Source organism: Podarcis liolepis (genome assembly GCF_965112155.1).
Source record: "Podarcis liolepis genome assembly, chromosome: 7".
Taxonomy (NCBI): Eukaryota; Metazoa; Chordata; class Lepidosauria; order Squamata; family Lacertidae; genus Podarcis; species Podarcis liolepis.
Genome location: NC_139561.1, coordinates 81,019,247 through 81,038,480, shown reverse-complemented (window position 1 = coordinate 81,038,480; position 19,234 = coordinate 81,019,247). Strand labels below are relative to the sequence as shown.

At 40.8% G+C, this 19,234-nt stretch overlaps 1 protein-coding gene across 1 annotated transcript in view; it reads left to right on the top strand.

Annotated features, from left to right (window-relative positions):
• Window positions 1-15,799, top strand: part of LOC310711765 (protein RoBo-1-like) — a 38,407-nt gene extending 22,608 nt beyond the window's left edge. Inside the window, exons 4-5 of the mRNA XM_083514015.1 lie at window positions 14,860-14,991; window positions 15,360-15,799. Coding sequence (XP_083370141.1) covers window positions 14,860-14,991; window positions 15,360-15,523 — 296 coding nt within the window. The 3' untranslated portion in view covers window positions 15,524-15,799. The remainder of the gene's footprint in view (window positions 1-14,859; window positions 14,992-15,359) is intronic.
• The last annotated feature ends 3,435 nt before the right edge of the window (window positions 15,800-19,234 follow it).

Here is a 19,234-nt window from a genome sequence, read left to right as displayed (position 1 = left end):
ATTGGAATTGATCCCATGTAACATGACTAGACAGGACTCTAGCACTCTCCCGGCCCTGCTCCCACAGTGGAGTTTACCTCCCGAATTTGAGTGACTTTATCACCGGGGGGTGCAGCGGGAAGGTCGGTACACCAAAAGGAATCCTGTACTACTCCTATTGCCCCATTGATCAACTTCCAGAACATGCACTCAGAAAACTGGGTCTTCCCAATAGGACTCCTGGTGTAAACTAATGTCTTCCTAAAAATCACTGCAACCCCTCCTCCCAACCCACATGACCAGAGTTGTTGTGCATAAGAGAAACCTGGTGGACAAGCAGCAGCAAGAACAAGCCCATCTGCTTCATCCAACCAAGTCTCTGTCACACATGCCAGGTCAAATCCTCCCTCCACAATCAGGTTGTGGATGGCAGTGGTTTTCTTCATAATTGACCTGGCATTGCACAGCAACACTTTCAGGTCATGTGGGTTTCTCTTGCTGATCCCAGTATCCTTCTGGTCAGGACCAGACCTGGAGGTAGGGATAGTCCTCAAACAACGACTAAGCCTGCCTCCTTGGTAATGACATGGTCTGGTCTTAGGTTAACTCCTTCTCCTGCCCGTGATCACAGATCGGTTGTCCCAATACATACCTCCTGTGGAACCTGCCCCAGCCATTCTGTTAGCTGAGGCCCACTCCCAGGCAGCCCTGACCCTTTCGTTTTAAAAAGCAATATGCAAACTATACAACTATACAAACAATAACTTAACAAAATAATGAAAATAAAAACAAAGCAAGAAACAATTAAGCTAAAATTAAACTAAGCCCCAACTAAACATTTGTCCCACCCCAAACAGAAAGAAAATAATAAAATTATATATACCACCATTCGAGGTGCAGTGGATTAAGAACACTTAAAAAACATTTAAAACCATTTTTGCCACTTGCTGCAGAGAGCTGTTCAGAGTATGTGTGAGTGTAGACCCTGCCCCTTGGGTCCAAGGGAATTGGCTGAAGGAGGGAGTGGTCATCCCAAACACTCACAGGAGCACCAACAGCAGCATATACAATGCTTCTGTATATATGTAAAAAACATTTTCCATTCTTCCTTAAATTTGTTGTCATCTCTTCCTCTTAATTTCATTGTCAGTTTTGCCATTTTAGCATATTCCATTAATTTAACTTGCCAATCTTCTTTAACTAGGACATGTAGTTGCATACATAAACAAATTCTTTTGTGATTTTGGTAGGTCCGCTCCTATAATACCTAATAGGAAGGTTTCTGGTCTTTTTTTAAACAAAGGTTATTTTAAACATCTTCTTTATTTCATTATAAATCATTTCCCAATATTTCTTTATGATTTTACAATCCCACCACATATGAAAAAATATCCCTTCTGTAATTTTACATTTCCAACACTTGCTTTCCTTAGACTTATACATTTTTGCTAATTTAACAGGAATTAGATATCATCTATACATCATTTTTATATAATTTTCTTTGATCGTAAACTTTATGTCATTCTTCCATAGTTTTTCCCATTCCACCATATGGATATTATGACCCACATCTTGTGCCCATTTAATCATAACAGACTGAACCTCTTCATCTTTCGTTTCCCATTCTAGCAGCAGATTGTACAATTTCAAGGTCAATTTTGTGTCATTTTCTATTATTTCTCTCTGAAAAGTTGAAATTTCATACGAAAATCTTAACTTTTTATCATTTTTAAATATTTCATTTAGCTGAAAGTAATGTAACCAGTCTGTTATGTTCTTTCTAATTTCATTAAATTCTTTCAATTTTAATTGGTTTTGATTCAAGTAACAATTCTCTATACGTAACCCATTTAGTGTCAATATTTAATTTGGTGGGGGCCTTCCACACCACCCCCAAGCTACAGCCCTGCTCCCGAGTAGGACCAACATACTGGCACGAGGCCCAGGCACATCAAAACCCAACACTCGCCCAGCCTTGCGCTCGCTTGCCAGTGTCACCGTGGCTCTAATTGCACCCATGAGCAGAGCAGGAAGGCGGGTTGGGCACAACCAAGCATGATGGTGGGGAGGCAGAGCTGGTGCAGAGGTGGCCTGGGGACATAGTGAAGACAAAAGCAGAGGCATGAAAGAGTCTGCAGAATAGGAGGGGGTGGCTTCCAAATTGTGTGGAAGGTGAGAAGGGGCAGATTAGTTGTAATCTGTGCCAGGAGGAAGATACAGGAGGCAACCACACGCTGGCTTCCCTTCCAAGTGGGTTGCACAAAAAGAAGGGGAGGACACATAGGGTGTAAAAGGGAAAATGGGTGCAAAGCAGGCCTGCAGAATAGAAGAGAGAAGTGGTTTCAGACATGGGCCATTGACAGGTTAAACTCATGGCTAGTAGTAGCTGCATGGGGTGGGAATAGGGAGGTCTAGCATATCTGATGAGCAGAGGGAGCTACGGAAAGCCTGAATAACATCATGGAAATGTCACAAAGAAGTCCTAAAATCTACCCACCCTATCTACATATCAAGAGGTTGATACTGAATAATAATAATAATAATAATAATAATAATAATAATAATAATAATCTTTAGTGGTCCAATGACCCATAACAATTTTTGGCAACCAGGGCAGATCAGTATTCTTTGATAGGCCACTGGAGATGCATTGAGGAGTCAGGGACATAAGAGGATCCCTTCTGGACCACCCAAAAAGCTCATCTAGTTCAGCATCCTGTTCTCAGAGAATTGAAGCAGATGCCGTTGGGACAACCTGAAAAAAAAAGCAGGAGTAGAGCAGACTCCCAGAGGCTTCTTGGCTTTCATATCAGAGGAAATGCAGCCATTGTGTCTACAAGCCTTCTCTCATAACAATAGAACCTGTGGACAAGCAATGAAATGGAAGGAGGGTAAATTCAGGACAAATAGAGGCAATAACTGCCTCACACAGCAAGCAATTAATCTTTGGAATTGGGTTTCAGAAGAAGTAATGGTGGCCATGAAGAAACCAGAGGCCTTTCTCCTGGGCATGGTCGGCCAAATGGTGCCAAAGAAGGACAGAACTTTCTTTATGTATGCCACAACAGCAGCAAGAATACTTATTGCAAAGTATTGGAAGACGCCAGATCTACCCACCCTGGAAGAATGGCAGATGAAGGTGATGGACTACATGGAACTGGCGGAAATGACTGGCAGAATCCGAGACCAGGGAGAAGAGTCGGTGGAAGAAGATTGGAAGAAATTTAAAGACTATTTACAGAAATATTGCAAAATTAATGAATGCTAGAATGATGTCAGAATGAAGTTAAGTGGTTTATGCAGCAATGTTTTAAAGGTGTATGAAAAATGGATTATTAACAGGTGAGAACTCAAAGTTATATTATATTAAGTTAAAGGATTAAGATAAAAACAAAGAGGGAAAGAAATTGCTGAATTAACTAACTGAACTGGAAAGAAAAAAGGGAGGTGTGAGGAGGTCAGGGAAGCAAGGATATTAATATATGACATGGAAAGATTGATGTTTTTTCTTTTTAAATATTTTTATCTTTTTTCTGTATTTTGTATTTCTTTTTATTTTATTTTATTTTATTTTTGTCTTTTCTTCTAATCTTTTTATTTATGTAACTTTTTTCCCTTTGAAAACTTAATAAATATCATTTTTTTTTAAAAAAGAAGAAGAAGAAGTAATGGTGGCCAACAACTTGAATGTGCTAAATTGTGGATTACCCTCATCCTCCATGAATTTGTGGATTGATGGCTACTAAACTTGATGGTTAAGTTCTATGTCTGCCATTTGGGGCAATTTGGCACTTAATGTCTCCTTCTGGAAACCAGTTGTGGGGAGAGTGGTGTTGTTCTCAGGTTCTGCTTGCTGGCTATGACAGGCATCTGGTTGGCCACTATGAAAATTGTTTCTTGAACAGATGACCTGATTTAGCAGGCTGATGCAAGTTCTGGTCAGCTGAAATTTACAGCAAATCTTCTTACAGCAGCGAAACTCCTTATTGGCTTCAAGTGTGCCATAATGTACCTGCCAAAAAACTGTGCTTTCATAATTTTCTCTAATTGGATACAATTGCTCATGTGCCTGAGAGAGGGAAGCCAAAAGAGACAGCAGTTTGAGAAACTATGGGGCCCTTTTATAATATGTACCTAGGGTTGGGATCCCCTGTCCTGGGAACCAAATGCAGCTCCATATCTCTCTATCTGGGGTCTCAATAAACCATAAGAGAGGAGACTTTGACAGTCTATGCACACCTTTTATAATCTACATGGAGCAGGACTGTTGACACTTCATTTTTTATTTGATTTTATTTATTAAAGTTCCATCCCATCATTCCTCGCAAAGGAACTCAGGCTGAATATTCAACTGGTTTTTCATAGTGCAAGACTCCTAAGGGTGCCTAGCTGTCATTGGATAAGAAGCCAGATCTGTTAAAAATCTGCAGGAAGCAGAATTAGGTGTTAGACGTACAATCCTTAAAGGATCAGTATTTTGTTTTCAGCCATATTCATTTATTAACATGTATTGCAACCCCACCATTCCTCCGAAGGAACCAGGACAGGTGACAACAGAAAAAGACTCTAGTAAATATAAAAGTAAAATGTATATTAAGAAACTGTTTTTTTAAAAAATCTGAAAAGGTTGAGAAACATTGAAAATTAGCAATAACTGGTTCCAGATAATACAGTAAATTCAAGGCTACTAGGAGCAGTGCTTTTCAGCTTTTAAATGCCTGGGAAAATAGGAATTTTCAAAATCCTCCAGAAAATGCACAATGAAGGAGATGAATTTCCTTCAGCAGAAAGGCACTCCCTGTCAAGGGTTTAGTGCTCATTTACATTCAAGAAAACAGGCCTCTTTGTTGTGAAACAATTCTTCTGGGGGGGGGGTCTAAAGTTAAATCTGCTTCAGAAAAAGAGGCATCATTCCTCCCACCCACCCCCCTTTTCATTATTTTGGAGGAATAGAAACACGACTATATATATCTAATGCTTTGGAAGTTCTGACCTCAGATATCTCCCCTTCACTTGCTCTCTGTATAATCTGGTGGCCACTGGCAGACTTGGGGGTCAAATTTCAGTGGCACCCTGTGAGACACCAAAATTTGTCACCCGCCCCATCTCTCTCCTTGCATTCTATGTTGTTTAGTCATTTAGTTGTGTCCAACTATTGATGACCCCATGGACCAGAGCACGCCAGGCACTCCTGTCTTCCACTGCCTCCCGCAGTTTGGTCAAACTCATGTTAGTTGCTTCGAGAACACTGTCAAACCATCTCATCCACTGTCGTCCCCTTCTCCATGTGCCCTCAATCTTTCCCAACATCAGAGTCTTTTCCAGGGAGTCTTCTCTTCTCATGAGGTGGCCAAAGTATTGGAGCCTCAGCTTCAGGACCTGTCCTTCCAGTGAGCACTCAGGGCTGATTTCCTTTAGAATGGATAGGTTTGATTTTCTTGCAGTCCATGATCCTCTAAATCTGCCTCTGTGGTGCTCATCACTGGCTAAATACCCAAATTCTATACAATGATCTCTGGCAGGCTAGGGACAAAGGTGAGGGCTGTTGCCTAGTTCTGCTGGATCTCTCAGTGGCTTTTGACACCATTGACCATAACATCCTTCTGGACTATCTAGAGGTGCTGGGAGCTGGGGGCACTATTATACAGTGACTCCGCTGCTTCCTCCTGGGCCATGTTCAGAAAGTGGTGGTGGGGCTGAATGTTCAGACCCCTGGGCTCTCACTTCTGGGGTGCCTCAGGGTTCTGTCCTCTCCGCCATGCTTTTCAACATCTACATGCAACCGCTGGGAGAGATCATCAGGGGGTTCGGGCTAGGTTTTCAACAGTATGCAAATGATACCCATTTCTACGTCTCTTTCAAATCAGAACCAGTGAAGGCAGTGAAGGTCCTGTGTGAGTATCTGGAGGTGGTTGGAGGATGGATGGCAGCTAACAGATTGAGGTTGAATCCTGACAAGACAGAAATACTGTTTTGGGGGGATAGGAGGCGGGCAGGTGTGGAGGACTCCCTGGTCCTGAATGGGGTTACAGTGCCCCTGAAGGACCAGGTGCGCAGCCTGGGAGTCATTTTGGACTCACAGCTGTCCATGGAGGTTACAGGTTAACTCTGTGTCCAGGGCAGCTGTCTATCAGCTCCTCCTGGTACGCAGGCTAAGACACTACCTGCCTGTGGACTGTTTCGCCAGAGTGGTGCATCTCCCGCTTGGACTACTGCAACGCGCTCTACGTGGGGCTACCTTTGAAGGTGACCCGGAAACTACAACTAATCCATAATGCGGCAGCTAGATTGCTTACTGAGAGTGGCCTCCGGGACCACATAACACTGGTCTTGAAAGACCTACACTGGCTCCCATTACATTTCCAAGCACAATTCAAAGTGTTGGTTCTGACCTTTAAAGCCCTAAACGGCCTCGGTCCAGTATACCTGAAGGAGCGTCTCGACCCATATCGTTCTCCCCAGACACTGAGGTACAGTGCCAAGGGCCTTCTGGCGGTTCCCTCACTGCGAGAAGCCAAGCTACAGGGAACCAGACAGAGGGCCTTATCGGTAGTGGCACCTGCACTGTGGAATGCCCTCCCACCTGATGTAAAACAGAAAAACAACTACAGTGGTACCTCGGGTTAAGTACTTAATTCATTCCGGAGGCTCATACTTAACCTGAAACTGTTCTTAACCTGAAGCACCACTTTAGCTAATGGGGCCTGCTGTCACTGCCGCACCGCCGGAGCACGTTTTCTATTCTCATCCTGAAGCAACGTTCCTAACCTGAAGTACTATTTCTGGGTTAGCGGAGTCTGTAACCTGAAGCATATGTAACCTGAGGTTCCACTGTACAAGACTTTTAGAAGACATCTGAAGGCAGCCCTGTTTAGGGAAGCTTTTAAAGTTTAATAGACTATTGTATTTTAATATTTTGTTGGAAGCCGCCCAGAGTGGCTGGGGAAACCCAGCCAGATGGGCAGGGTATAAATTATTATTATTATTATTATTATTATTATTATTATTATTATTATTATTTTTAAGATAACTAAATTCCTGGTATGACTCAGCATTCCTCATTAAAAATATAGCCTTGTATTAGTGGAGTCATGATGCGATTAATGAAGGTAGGGAAATTATTTTGCTGTGCATAAACAACATGAGTGGCTATACTATGTAACTAACACCTTTGATTCTTTGCTCAGTATTTCCAAGATGATGTGTGTTCTAGCCACTTGAACCTAGAAGGAAATATTCTAATAGCAGTCAAACTCCAATTGCCTCAAAGGAGTGTTCATCCAGTGTACTTTCTGAAGAAGAGTGGTTCTGTAACAGTGGCTCCCATTGTGGTGAAATTGGGGTGGGATAGATTGGAAAGTTATTTGGTGAATTTTCATGGGCTTTCCAAAGGTGATTTAAGGATTTAAAATATATGTTTCTTATCCCTGAGAATGCAAAAGAAGAGGTAGCTGGCAGAATTTCACACAGTTCCCAAAAATGACTTAATGCAATTTCTACTCCATGCTTTGTGTTCCAATATGAAATTACAAGATGTTTGGGAAAGCATGCAATCTCTACTGTCATCATTTCCCACCCCCTCACTGGACCAGTTCTGCCTAGGGCTCCTCTTCTTAGCCTATAAATCCTCCAAGGCAGCCTCTTCCTCCATCAGTTGCCTGCTTCTTTGAACTGAGTTCTCCTCAGCTTTTGATCTCTCCAGCACTATGAAGATCTTCCTGAGTACTTGTCTCTTCTTGGCCATCCTTTCTGAAGGTGAGTAGGAAGCTGCAATCTTGAATTGCTTTTTCAAATGGAGAGGGGGGATATGCAGTGGGCTAGAGAAGGCAAACTGATATTGGCTCTAGGAAGGATAAATGAAGCTAAAACTATTAGAATAGTGGGAATCTGGACTCCAAATTTTGGAAGACAGCCTTGTGGAGTGTACTTCTGTTTCATGAGGTTGGCTTTCTTCACATACAACATGAGTGCTGCATGTGAAAGTATTCAATGGGACTGCTAAAATCCCATTGTACACCTCACTGTGTGTTGTGGGGGAGGACGTCCCTGCTTTAGTGTATGCATTCATAATAGTAAAACGGATGAAGACTGTGTGTCTCTCCATCTTTGTGTCTGGAGATGTTCCTGTGTGCGAGATAGGGGGAAGATGTGTGTCAGTGTGCATGCAGCCTCCAACCCGCTCATGTGGCTCTTGAGACCAGTAAGATTGTGCATGTCTGGCTTGGAAGATTGTATCCAGGTGGGAATGTAGATTTCATTTTTCCACAACTGAGGAACTGATGTATTTGGCACTGAATATTTCTTCTTCTCTTCTCTTTGCAGTAATAGCTACGCAATGTCAAGAAATGAAATCAAATCAAAAAACACCAGGAACTTGTGAAACTACCAAAGGTGGCAGTTGCTATGTTCGTAGTACTTTCAGTAATATGGGTGAGTATAAAGCCTTTGTGTAAGATTATACCTAAGTGTGCGGGTCCAACATTTGGACCCTGGGATATCTAGGGGGAAGCCGCAGAATGCTGATCTCACCCAATGTTGTAGAATTCATTTTTTTCAACAATTAATTAAATATTAGTAGAATTATATAGGTGTGTGTGTGTGTGTGTGTGTAAAATGTACCAATGATTACAATAAAAAGTGGTAGCATCCTTTTCAATAAAAACAGGAATTCCCCAAAAGCCTGTTGGGACAAGGAGGTCTTCACCTGCCAGGAGAAGGACAAGACGGGAGGCAATATAGCTTCTCCTGGGAGGGAGTTCCAGTGTTGGGAAGGAGGCACTGAGATGGTTCTTTTCCATGTCAATAACTAATAAAGTGTGCCACCTCCCCCCCCCACACCTTTACAAAGGTCAGCCTCTTAGCCTTGGAGAACCACTGGCAACCTTCTTCTGAGCTTTGCCAACTGATTAAATTTAATACATTCTGAATGAATATTCAGGCCTCAGCTTTCTCTGGCTTTTGCCTTACAGCTCCATCACCAACTGTTTTTCCCAATGGCCAAATCCTAAGTAATAATACCTCACTGGCAGGTCACTCTCCACTCATTAGCACCCAACATAATCAGAGTCTACTCTTTGTGGGTTCAGACACAAGTGATACAGTGGTCAGGTGTGCAGCCAATGTTGAATACAAGGAGACATGTGTTGGTTTCAGATTAGTCCACAACTTTATAGATTATAGTTGAAAACAGGTTTGGTGCAGGCATTGAGTATGTAACCAATGATCAATCAGTCCACCTGCTGGTTGAAAGACAGTTGGGGTTTACCAATGTTAGGGTTCACCTATGGCAACATCTAGCAAACCCCAAGAATTTACTGGTAAGTGTTGCCCCTGAGCTGGGTGTAGGGACAAAGATTATAGTCTTCCCAGATGGCATGAGGTTTTGGGGGACAGGGGCTTGCCATCCCATTGCTGGGTAAATTCAAATGGTTCAGAGACTGGAGGTATAATCCAAATGATACAATTCTATGGAATTACTATTTTCTCTATCCTTCTCCCGTTTTTAAAAAAGGAAAATGGTTCCATATTCATTTCAACATGGTACCTTTCTTAGGTAGAATATTTTATATTTTTTAATGCTTTATTAATTTTAGAAACATAACAAAACAAATAGAAAACAAAACAATATGCATCAACCATCAAAAGGCAATTGAGTAATTAACACTCTACACACCGTACATACATACTGAAAAAGAAAAGTTTAAGTTCATCCATCACTATTTCTGACATGACTTCCAATTCCCCCACTGTGGTTCCTAAGTTTCATTACTCTGTGCACTTAACTCTCTCCTAAATTCCTCTGTTATTTTAATTATGTAACGATTTCTTAATTCATGCACAAATTATTCCAGGCCTGCCAAAGAATTTATATCATTACAATGTTCTTTTAAATATTCTCTGTAGACATTCCACTCTCTATTGAATCTTTGATCTGTAGGTTCTTGGAATCTCGCTGTTAATCTTGCTAGTTCTGTATATTCTAGCTTTTTATTTTGCCAATCTAATTTTGAGGGGATAGAATCCCCTTTCCATACCTTAGCAATTAGAATCCTAGCTGCTGCTACCGCATACATAAAGATTTTCCTTACCCTTTTTGGAATTTCATTGCTCATTATACCTAGCAGAAAGGCTTTGGGCTTCTTTGGGAAGGAATATTTAAGCATAAGTTCATTGTAAATCATTTCCCAAAATTCCCTGGTTTTATTGCCGTGCTACCACATGTGGATCATGGTGCTGTCCATCTCCCTGCATCTCCAACAGATGTTTGATCTAGATTTATACATTCTGGCTAGTTTTACAGGTGTTAAGTACCATCTGTAGAGCATCTTTATGCAATTCTCTTTCAAATCATAGCACGCTGTGAATTTTAGGTCCTCCCTCCACAACCTCTCCCATGATTCCATCTGGATGTTGTACCCAAAATCTCTGGCCCATTGTACCATGACAGATGTTACTCCTTCCTCCTTCACCTCCCAGTCTGTACAAGTAAAAGTGTTTTTTTTGTGTGTGTGTCTTTCTCAAGTCTTGAAATTTCTGTGGAAAAGCCTTTCTGTTTGTCCTTTCGGAATGTTTCATTTAGCTAAAAATACTGCAACCAATCAGTCAAATGTGTCCAAATTTCTTCAAATTTATTTAATCTCTCAGGTAGAATATTTTATACCCACACAGGAGGAATTACCTACTTTCAATAACAAGTGCTATACCAGTATGGGGGGGAAACTCAGACTCACTCCCCACATATCTAATAGTGACATCTCAATACTTTCCAGCTTGCAGCAACCATATAAGGGCTGGACAACACGGAATTACTATGCTGCTTATGCCACCCTGAAAAGTATTTAATGCACCCTATGTTTGATTTATGGGTAGTGTTTGCAGTGATTTTATTAAAGTCGCAATTTAAGATTTATTTTTACATAACTTGAACATTGCTCACAACTTACCCTTCCTTGACTAGTGTAATTAGCAAAATGAAGCAATTACTTTGTGTTAGGTGGTTTCTATTGCTTTTCTTTCTTGCTTCAATGGCAAAGTGTATCATCATTTTTAACTGTTATTTAATCTATTGGCTTTCTCATGTTTGTAGGGAAAACATTTAAACCCACAACTCAAGAAAATTAAGCTGCAAATACTATTATCTGAAGCATAATGCATAACAATATTCAATATTTAACATTTTTTTCCTTTTCATGTTCTTTTCATGTTCTTCATTTCCCCCCATATTCTGGCACACAGAATGGTACAATATCACAGGAGATAAACAATTCTGCACTCCTGGAAAGGAGGGATGGAATGGAGATTCTCAGATCAATCAGAAAGAATTTACCTGATCCTAGCCCCATCAAATGAACATTGTACAATGCCCCACCACTCGTTCTGAAAGCAAGCAGCTGCTGTCAAATAGGCCTGCAGTACATAGAAACAACCGAAACCTCAAACCCTTTTGGTTACACCCTGGCAGCAGCTGAAGCCACACACACACACACACACACACACACACACACGAAAAAGGAAAACCTTTGCAGACATTTCCCTGTAGCAAGATGCATGGGAAAAGGTTTATTCCCTTAAGATAGCCGGTCAGAAGTGAGATCAAAAGAAGGAGAAAAATAGAGGAAAGAGAAGTCTGTATTCTCCACTCTCAGAGATATATATTACATAGTATAAGACAGCTTCTTGAGTCAGCCAATGGGTCAACTAGCTGGATATCCATTGGGTGGCAGATCAACCTATTCCAGGCCCTTGCCATTTTGTTTGTGCAGAAAATACAGTCTATCATGTCTCATTTAAGTGCAACTTTTAAAGGAACGATCCTGGAATATTCACATGGTTGGCAGAAGAAATTATACTGTAATTATCAGGTGATTCTGGAAGAAACTACTTTAAGGATTAGCTTGCTAAATTCAGTGCTTGTGAGATACTTTTTTTCTTTATTCACCCATTTGCTCAATGTATGTATATAAGGGAGCATCACAAACATTTCGTTCAGGAGAGTAATGATTTGAATTTTTGCTGATCTAGGTATTCCTTCTAATATTCTCTCACAGATGGCTCTATTAAGGTCGACTCTGAAGAGGGATGTACTACAGATTGCAGCATGCAGAACTATAGTTTCACCAGAGAAGATGGTCATTACATGTTTAATTTCAGGGAGTGTTGTTTTGGTATAGACTGCCTCAAGAAATTTCTAAAACGTAAGTATATGCATATTTGTATATACCGTAGGGCATAAATAGCATTGAGGCTTTAGGGGTTTTGCATGATTGCCCTTAGACAAATGATATCATATAGCTGACAGTGGAAATCTTAGATGAAGCCCAAGATGAAGCTTCCCTGCAGCTGGTTAGAGGACACTAAAGGTGGTCCCCATGCTGTCTCTTAGTAAGATAAAAGGTAAAGGTAAAGGACCCCTGGATGGTTGAGTCCAGTCGAAATCAACTATGGAGTTCAGCACTCATCTCGCTTTTCAGGCAGAGGGAGATGATGTTTCTCTGCAGACAGCTTTCCAGATCATATGGCCAGCATGACTAAACTACTTCTGGTGCAACGGGACACTGTGATGGAAGCTAGGGCTCATGGAAACAGTGTTCCCCTAATAGAAACAAAATAAAAAAATTCCTTCCAGTAGCGCCTTAGAGACTAAGTTTGTTATTGTTAGGAGCTTTTGTGTGCATACACACTTCTTCAGATAGTTTCCCTAGTACTATCTGGAACACCAGCTCCAGGGTGACATCCTGGCTCTTCTAATATGGTGTGGCAGGACCCCTCAACCATGACCTTGGGGAACAGGAAGCTGAAAACTTTCAGTAATGCTCCACAGATTGAAGGAAATAAAGTGAAAAGGACAAAAGATAAACAACTACCTGACATTTAGAAGACATCTGAAGGCAGCACCATTTAGGGAAGTTCTTAATGTGTAACATTTTAATGTATTTTTAATCTTTGTTGGAAGCTGCCCAGAGTGGCTGGGGAAACCAAGCCAGATAGGCGGAGTACAAATAATTAATTAATAATTAATTCATAACAAGAAAGCAAAAGCCAATTAAAAATGCAAAGGCCTCAAATAACAGGTTTAACTTCTATTGACACTTTGCATTGCTAGGGAAGGAAGGGAAGTCTCCCAAACTAACCCAAGCAAATAAAAGGGAGTAAAAGACAAAGAATAGCTTGAAGTCCAAGCCTAAACCAGCAACTAATGCAGGCTGAGAAAAGAGGATGGGTCACTTTCCTATTCTCCCTCCCCTGCTTGAAGATGCAGGATAGTTGCACAAGAAGCCATGCAGGGTATTTGGCTATTTAAGTGTTCCTTAAGTGTTATGTCTCATCTTTAGAGATAATAGCTAGATCTACATCATCAGCATAATGAATTCCTGAAACAGAATGAAGTGGAAATGTCGCAACCATCTCACAGGACTGCGAACTGAGGCCTAGGAATCATAGAAATATAAATTTTTGAAAAGTCATCCGGCAGGGGGAAAGACCAAGGATCAAATTTAAAATACTAATGGATGTGAAGGAAAGAGATGGATTCTCATTGCCAGATTTAAAATTATATTATGAAGCACCTGGCTGATTTGGTTAAAGAAATGGATATCTTTACAGAATACAAATTTGTTAAATTTGGAAGGACATGGGAATCGGTATGGGTGGTACGCTTACCTGTGATATGGGAAGGTAAAGGCACATTGAGAATTTTTAAATAATTGTATAAGGAGAAGTTTGTATAGTGTGTGGACCTGATATCAAGTCTTACATGAATGAAAAACATATCGGGTTTTTTTTTAGGAAATGCAAGTTTAATTGAAAAAGTTAGAAGAAATCCAAGATGGGTGATACTCAAGCTCATAATCCTTCTGACTTTTCCAATATTTTCCAATTAATGTGTATTTTTGAAAACATGTATTAAAAGGTTTTAGGGATCAAAGTTTTGACTTTGTAAAGGTTCTGCTTGAAGGAAGAGAAAAATTGATTATAAAAAAGATATAAAATGTTATTAGAATGGGAAACAAAAAATGAGCTGGTTAAACCTGCAATGATAAAGTGGGCTAAAGAACTAGGACATAAAATAGAAATGGATGGGAAAGGTTGTGAAAAATTGATATGAAATATACTTCCTGTTATACTCCCAAAGGAAATAGTATGAAAATAATGTATAGATGGTATTTATCACCTAACAAATTGGCTAAAGGTTGTAAATAATTGTGGAAGCATAAATGGTAAATGGAACTTTCTTTTATATGTGGTGGACTTTTAAGAAGGTGAAGGTTTTTTGGCAAATGTTATATGATGAGTTATAAAAGATGTCTAAAGTGATTATATAAAAAAAACAAAAACAAAAAAGCAGAAAATTTTCTCTTAGAGATTATGGGGGAAGAAGTTCCAAAAAGAAGTATTTTAAGTTGTTTATGTATGTAACAACAGTGGCTAGGATTCTCTAAGAACAAAAATGGAAGGAAGTAGAAGTTACCACCAAAGAATGGATAAGTAAGGTGATGGATTATGCAGAATTGGCAAAGTTAACAGGCAAAATAAGAGAATCTAAGGATGATTGCTTTGTGGAAAAATGGAAGCCCATTTCAGACTATTTAAGGAAATTATTGTATGATGAAGTCACAAGCAGGATTTGAAATATGAGCAGCATAAGAAATTAAAGAATAAAGTATTGATGCGTTGGTATAAGAAATAGAAGGTAATGTGCAGCAGAGGGAAAGAAGTAAAAAGACTGTGGAAAATAGGGTGGGGAGTCTGAAAAATTGATTATGCATTGATTATATCAATTTTTTGAAAATTTAATAAGAAATTATTACACTGTAACAAAAGGAAGAGAGGGAGGAGAAATGGGCTGAAACCGTATGTTGATTTTGGGGTTGTTTTCCACAGGGCGGAAACGTAAGTTAAATGGGAAGGTGTGTCCGACCTGTTTTCCTTCTCTCTCAAAAGCCTGTGAGGGCTCAAAGACCATCAAGTGTTTTAATGCTGAGACCCAGTGCGCTGAGTTTGTTGTTGCTCATGGTAAGTAGCACTGCCAACCAATGAGGTGGAGACAGGGTGGTGGACTGCTCTCTTGCTCTGTTTGTGGCTTTCTGCCAGAAAATGCTCTATGTGTATTGGTAGGGGAAAGTTCTATTTTTCTGAAACCATAACTGTGGTAACGATCTTTGCTTTGCATGTATATAGATGAGACTCTATATTCCAGGGGTGGGAATATCTACATTTTAAACATCCATGTCAAATGGATCACATGTATGGTTCTGAGATGCTTTCTATACTTGCTCAATACACTTTATAAACAATAAAATGCTCCGATTCTCTCTTCTGCACACAAACTCACCTGTTACTGCCCAGGCACTCATGTGAAAATGTCTCTTTTTCTTTACTAGATGACAGTGCAATTCCTGACAAGCATTTCTACGGCTGTGCATCACCAACGTTTTGTAAATGGGCCAAGAATTTAATGCATAGTGGTATCCTTTCAGGCACTATAACCAGAGCACGATGCAGTGATACTCTGCCTCCCCTAAAGCAGCTCAACTTTGAAGGATAGTTAGGAGAGAGCAATGTCTTCTTCGTTTTGGATCACACTGTTTCTCGCAGCAGCTAAGGTGGAGGGTGCTTGCCTGGTGGTGGGAGAGGAAGAGCGACTGCCATTCACAGGACTCCTGAGTCTTTTATTTGGCTTGTAGTGCAGGGTGAATGGGATGCAGGGAATAGAGAAGCTAAAGTAGGAAAGGGGGGCTTGCAGGCTCATGAAAATATGGTATAGGGGTTAAATTTATCTTTGTTCATAATCAAAATAAATTGGTGTGGCAAATAAAAACCATGTTCTGTCTCTGTATTCATCAAATTAAGAATATTTGTTATCTGCGGTGGCAAAGAGGAGTGTTTATAAAAAGAACAAATGGGTAATGATTAGTTATTTTATTGATTTATGATATATTTATACCACTCTATATTTCAAAGAAATCTGAGTTGCTTACAATATCAGAAGGGCATCACAAAAGTTCAAACAAATACAATGAAAAGCTCCCCACCCAACTTATCATGAGGAAACATTGAAGGAAGCTCTAAAATGCAGTCCATTGTTTGCATTTGCAGCTGCTTTTTTGAGATTTGCCACGCTGCACTAGGCACCCAGTGCAGACTACTACTGTTTGGCAGAATTCTGGAGAGCCAGTGAGAGATTCAGGAGTCAGGAACATAAGAGGATTTTTGCTGGATTGCATCAAAGGCCCCTCTAGTCCAGCATTCTGCTTGCAGAGTGCCTAACCCCAGAAAACAAGGCATGAGCCTAATAGCCAATAGAGGAAACTGCAGTATTTTAAGTGCAGAAATGTTTTAATTTATGTATTGCAATTAGAGAAGCATGAAGGGGAAAGAAAGCCCTAGATTAATAAATGCAACTGTGTGTGTACACAAACACATCAAAAAAATACAACTTTAAAAAAACAAACATTACAAAAACATACTTAAAAATGCATCCATCCATCCATCCATCCATCCATACCCTTCAACATTTCTCCATACAGCAGTTCTGAGAATGGCAAATTCCACATCTAGGCTCATCAGGAAATGAATTGAATATAAAAATGTCAATATCATTGACATATAGAAATATATGCTGTGACCATATTTGCATTATTGTGTACATTGACCTCAACTCACAAAGGGTATTTTAGATTTAGAAAAGTTGCAGAAAAGGGGAATCATGATGCTGAAGGGGGTGGAATAACGCCCACACAAGGAAAGATTACAAAATTTGAGACATTTTAGCTTAGAGGAAAGACAAAAAAGAAAGGTGAGAAACCTATTTAAGATTATGCATGCCACAGAAAAAAGGGATATAGAAGACTTCTTCAGCTTCTCTGATAATGCTAGACACAGAAGGAAATGGAATCCTGGAATATTCAGGACAGATCAAGGAAGGTTTTCAAAGTGTGCATAGTTAAACTATGGAGATCATAAAATGAAAAACGTAAACTTCGCTGGATCCAGCAATGTAAACAGGTTCCAGCATCACAAGATCACTGGGAAGATAAATATACGTTCATGTGATGTACCAATTGTTTGTGACTTTGTACCTAACAGTGAACCTCTTGGCCTCATGGCCATTGTGGTAAAACTGAGGTGGTTGTAGACTGGAAGGGCATTTGGTGAAATTTCATGGAGTTCCAGAAAGGCACTCATTGACTTACAATTCCTGTGTTATTAAAGTGAGAGCAGGATGGCATGGAAGGGGCTTCTGGAAGACTGTCACAGATTTCCATAAAGAGATGTGGCAACTGAACAGAATACAGTGGTACCTCGGGTTACATACGCTTCAGGTTACAGACTCCGCTAACCTAGAAATAGTACCTCCGGTTAAGAAATTTGCTTCAGGATGAGAACAGAAATCATGCTCCGGTGGCACGGCGGCAGCAGGAGGCCCCATTAGCTAAAGTGGTGCTTCAGGTTAAGAACAGTTTCAGGTTAAGAATGGACCTCTGGAAAGAATTAAGTACTTAACCCGAGGTACCACTGTATTCAAATGCAGCAAGAAGGGAGTTTGGAAAGGCTGTCTTGTGTTACTTTGTTCATGTTATCTTTTGTGTGTTACCCATCTCTGGTATTCATCCTCCTCCCCCTCCCCCTCCCCTTTCCCCTCCTTATCATCATTATTAAAATCCTCAGTGTCTCTCCATCACTCTTTTACCTCCATTTTCTTTTAAGTGTCCTCCATCTCCGCTTTACTCAAATCTCTGCTGTTGTTTAAAACAAACACTTCCATCCCAGTCTTCCTACTGTACCCAAAGATTATCTAGAAACCTTTTCTTACCTTGTAGCAAGCCTCATCATGGAGCATCACATGCTTTCAGAAATAGCCATTTTACCCTGCTTTTATGAATGAACCAATGGTTTATCAATGGGAATGTATTCTAAATGCTTTGTTTTTTAAAGGGTTTTCCTATATAATAAGGCTCCAAAAATATAGTACACTTCTGTATAGTACACCACTGACATTCTCGCTAAGGCGTGAAGTCACATATGCTGTGATCTGTCAGGGAAGGTTGCTAAGGCAATGGGAGTCAATGAGGGCAATTGATAAGCATTCTTGTGATATTTTTTCTATTCTGTTGAGTGAATGAAATTTGTCAAGATCCCTCAGATTATTAGTGCCGAGTGTAAATCCTGTTTAATTGACACTGAGGTGGAGAATGGATGTATATTACCAACAGTTTAACATGGACAATTCCATAGAAGCTAAAGAAGAGCATCATGAGATATAACTAGGCCATTCATAAAACGCATTTTGCGTGCTACTGCGCAATTCCAGAGTTTCCTGGATTTCTCGATGGCCATAATGTTATGCGCACCGCACCAAACCTTTCTCTTAAAGGGAGAGGACCAGAACAGGGTTGTTCTGGGAAATAAGGCAGCCAACTCGTCCAAGTCCTTTCTCATGTTCCACAACAAGTCAACACTCTTCCTGCTAGCCCCCAGCTGAATGATTAGAATGTTAGGGGGCCCCAACAGTGCAGCTTTTGCCTTCAGCAGTGGCATGAGTTCTTGCCAGTGCATGCCCCTTCTTGAAAACCAGGAAACTCGCACCCACGATGGTAGCCCAGGTTAGGCATGAAGCCAGAACTTGCTGACCGGAGGCAGGCCCAATGCACGATACTGTGGCCGCAAATCCACACTTGACTACCGAAGACAGCTAAGAATAAAGAAATAAAAGAAAAGACGGGTAAGCGGAGCATTCTCAGAATACTATTGGATGCAACTTTTGTAGGCATTAGATTTCAAGCAGCCCATCTCCTTGATCCTGTCTGCTGGGAGGCCCATGTGTGCAGCTGTTGTGGCCGCACCAATCCTAAATGAATGTGCTGCGTAGTCTTTGGAAGGGAAACCGCAGGCATCTATAGCTTTGCGAAGTACCCTGGTGAACTGGTGCCTCATCAATCGGGATCCATCCTCGTGAATAAAGAGCGGGCCAGGGCCGGGAGGTCTGAGGTAAAGGTATCGCCTGGTGTCCTTTACTGGGCATGGGCCCTTCTAGCTGGAGGCCGTGAGTTGGACTATGGTGCCCTTACCGCCCTGGTCCGTCTTAGACTGATGCACCTGCACCATCCTGCCTGAACTGGACACCTGCACGTCCTCCAGGAGGAGGCTGCACGTTGTTCCACTTGAGGTAGCTTCTGCTACCACCTCGCCAACCCTAAAGGCACCAAAGAAGGCTATAGCGTATGCCGCAGAGAACAGCTCGACCTCAAACACCAAA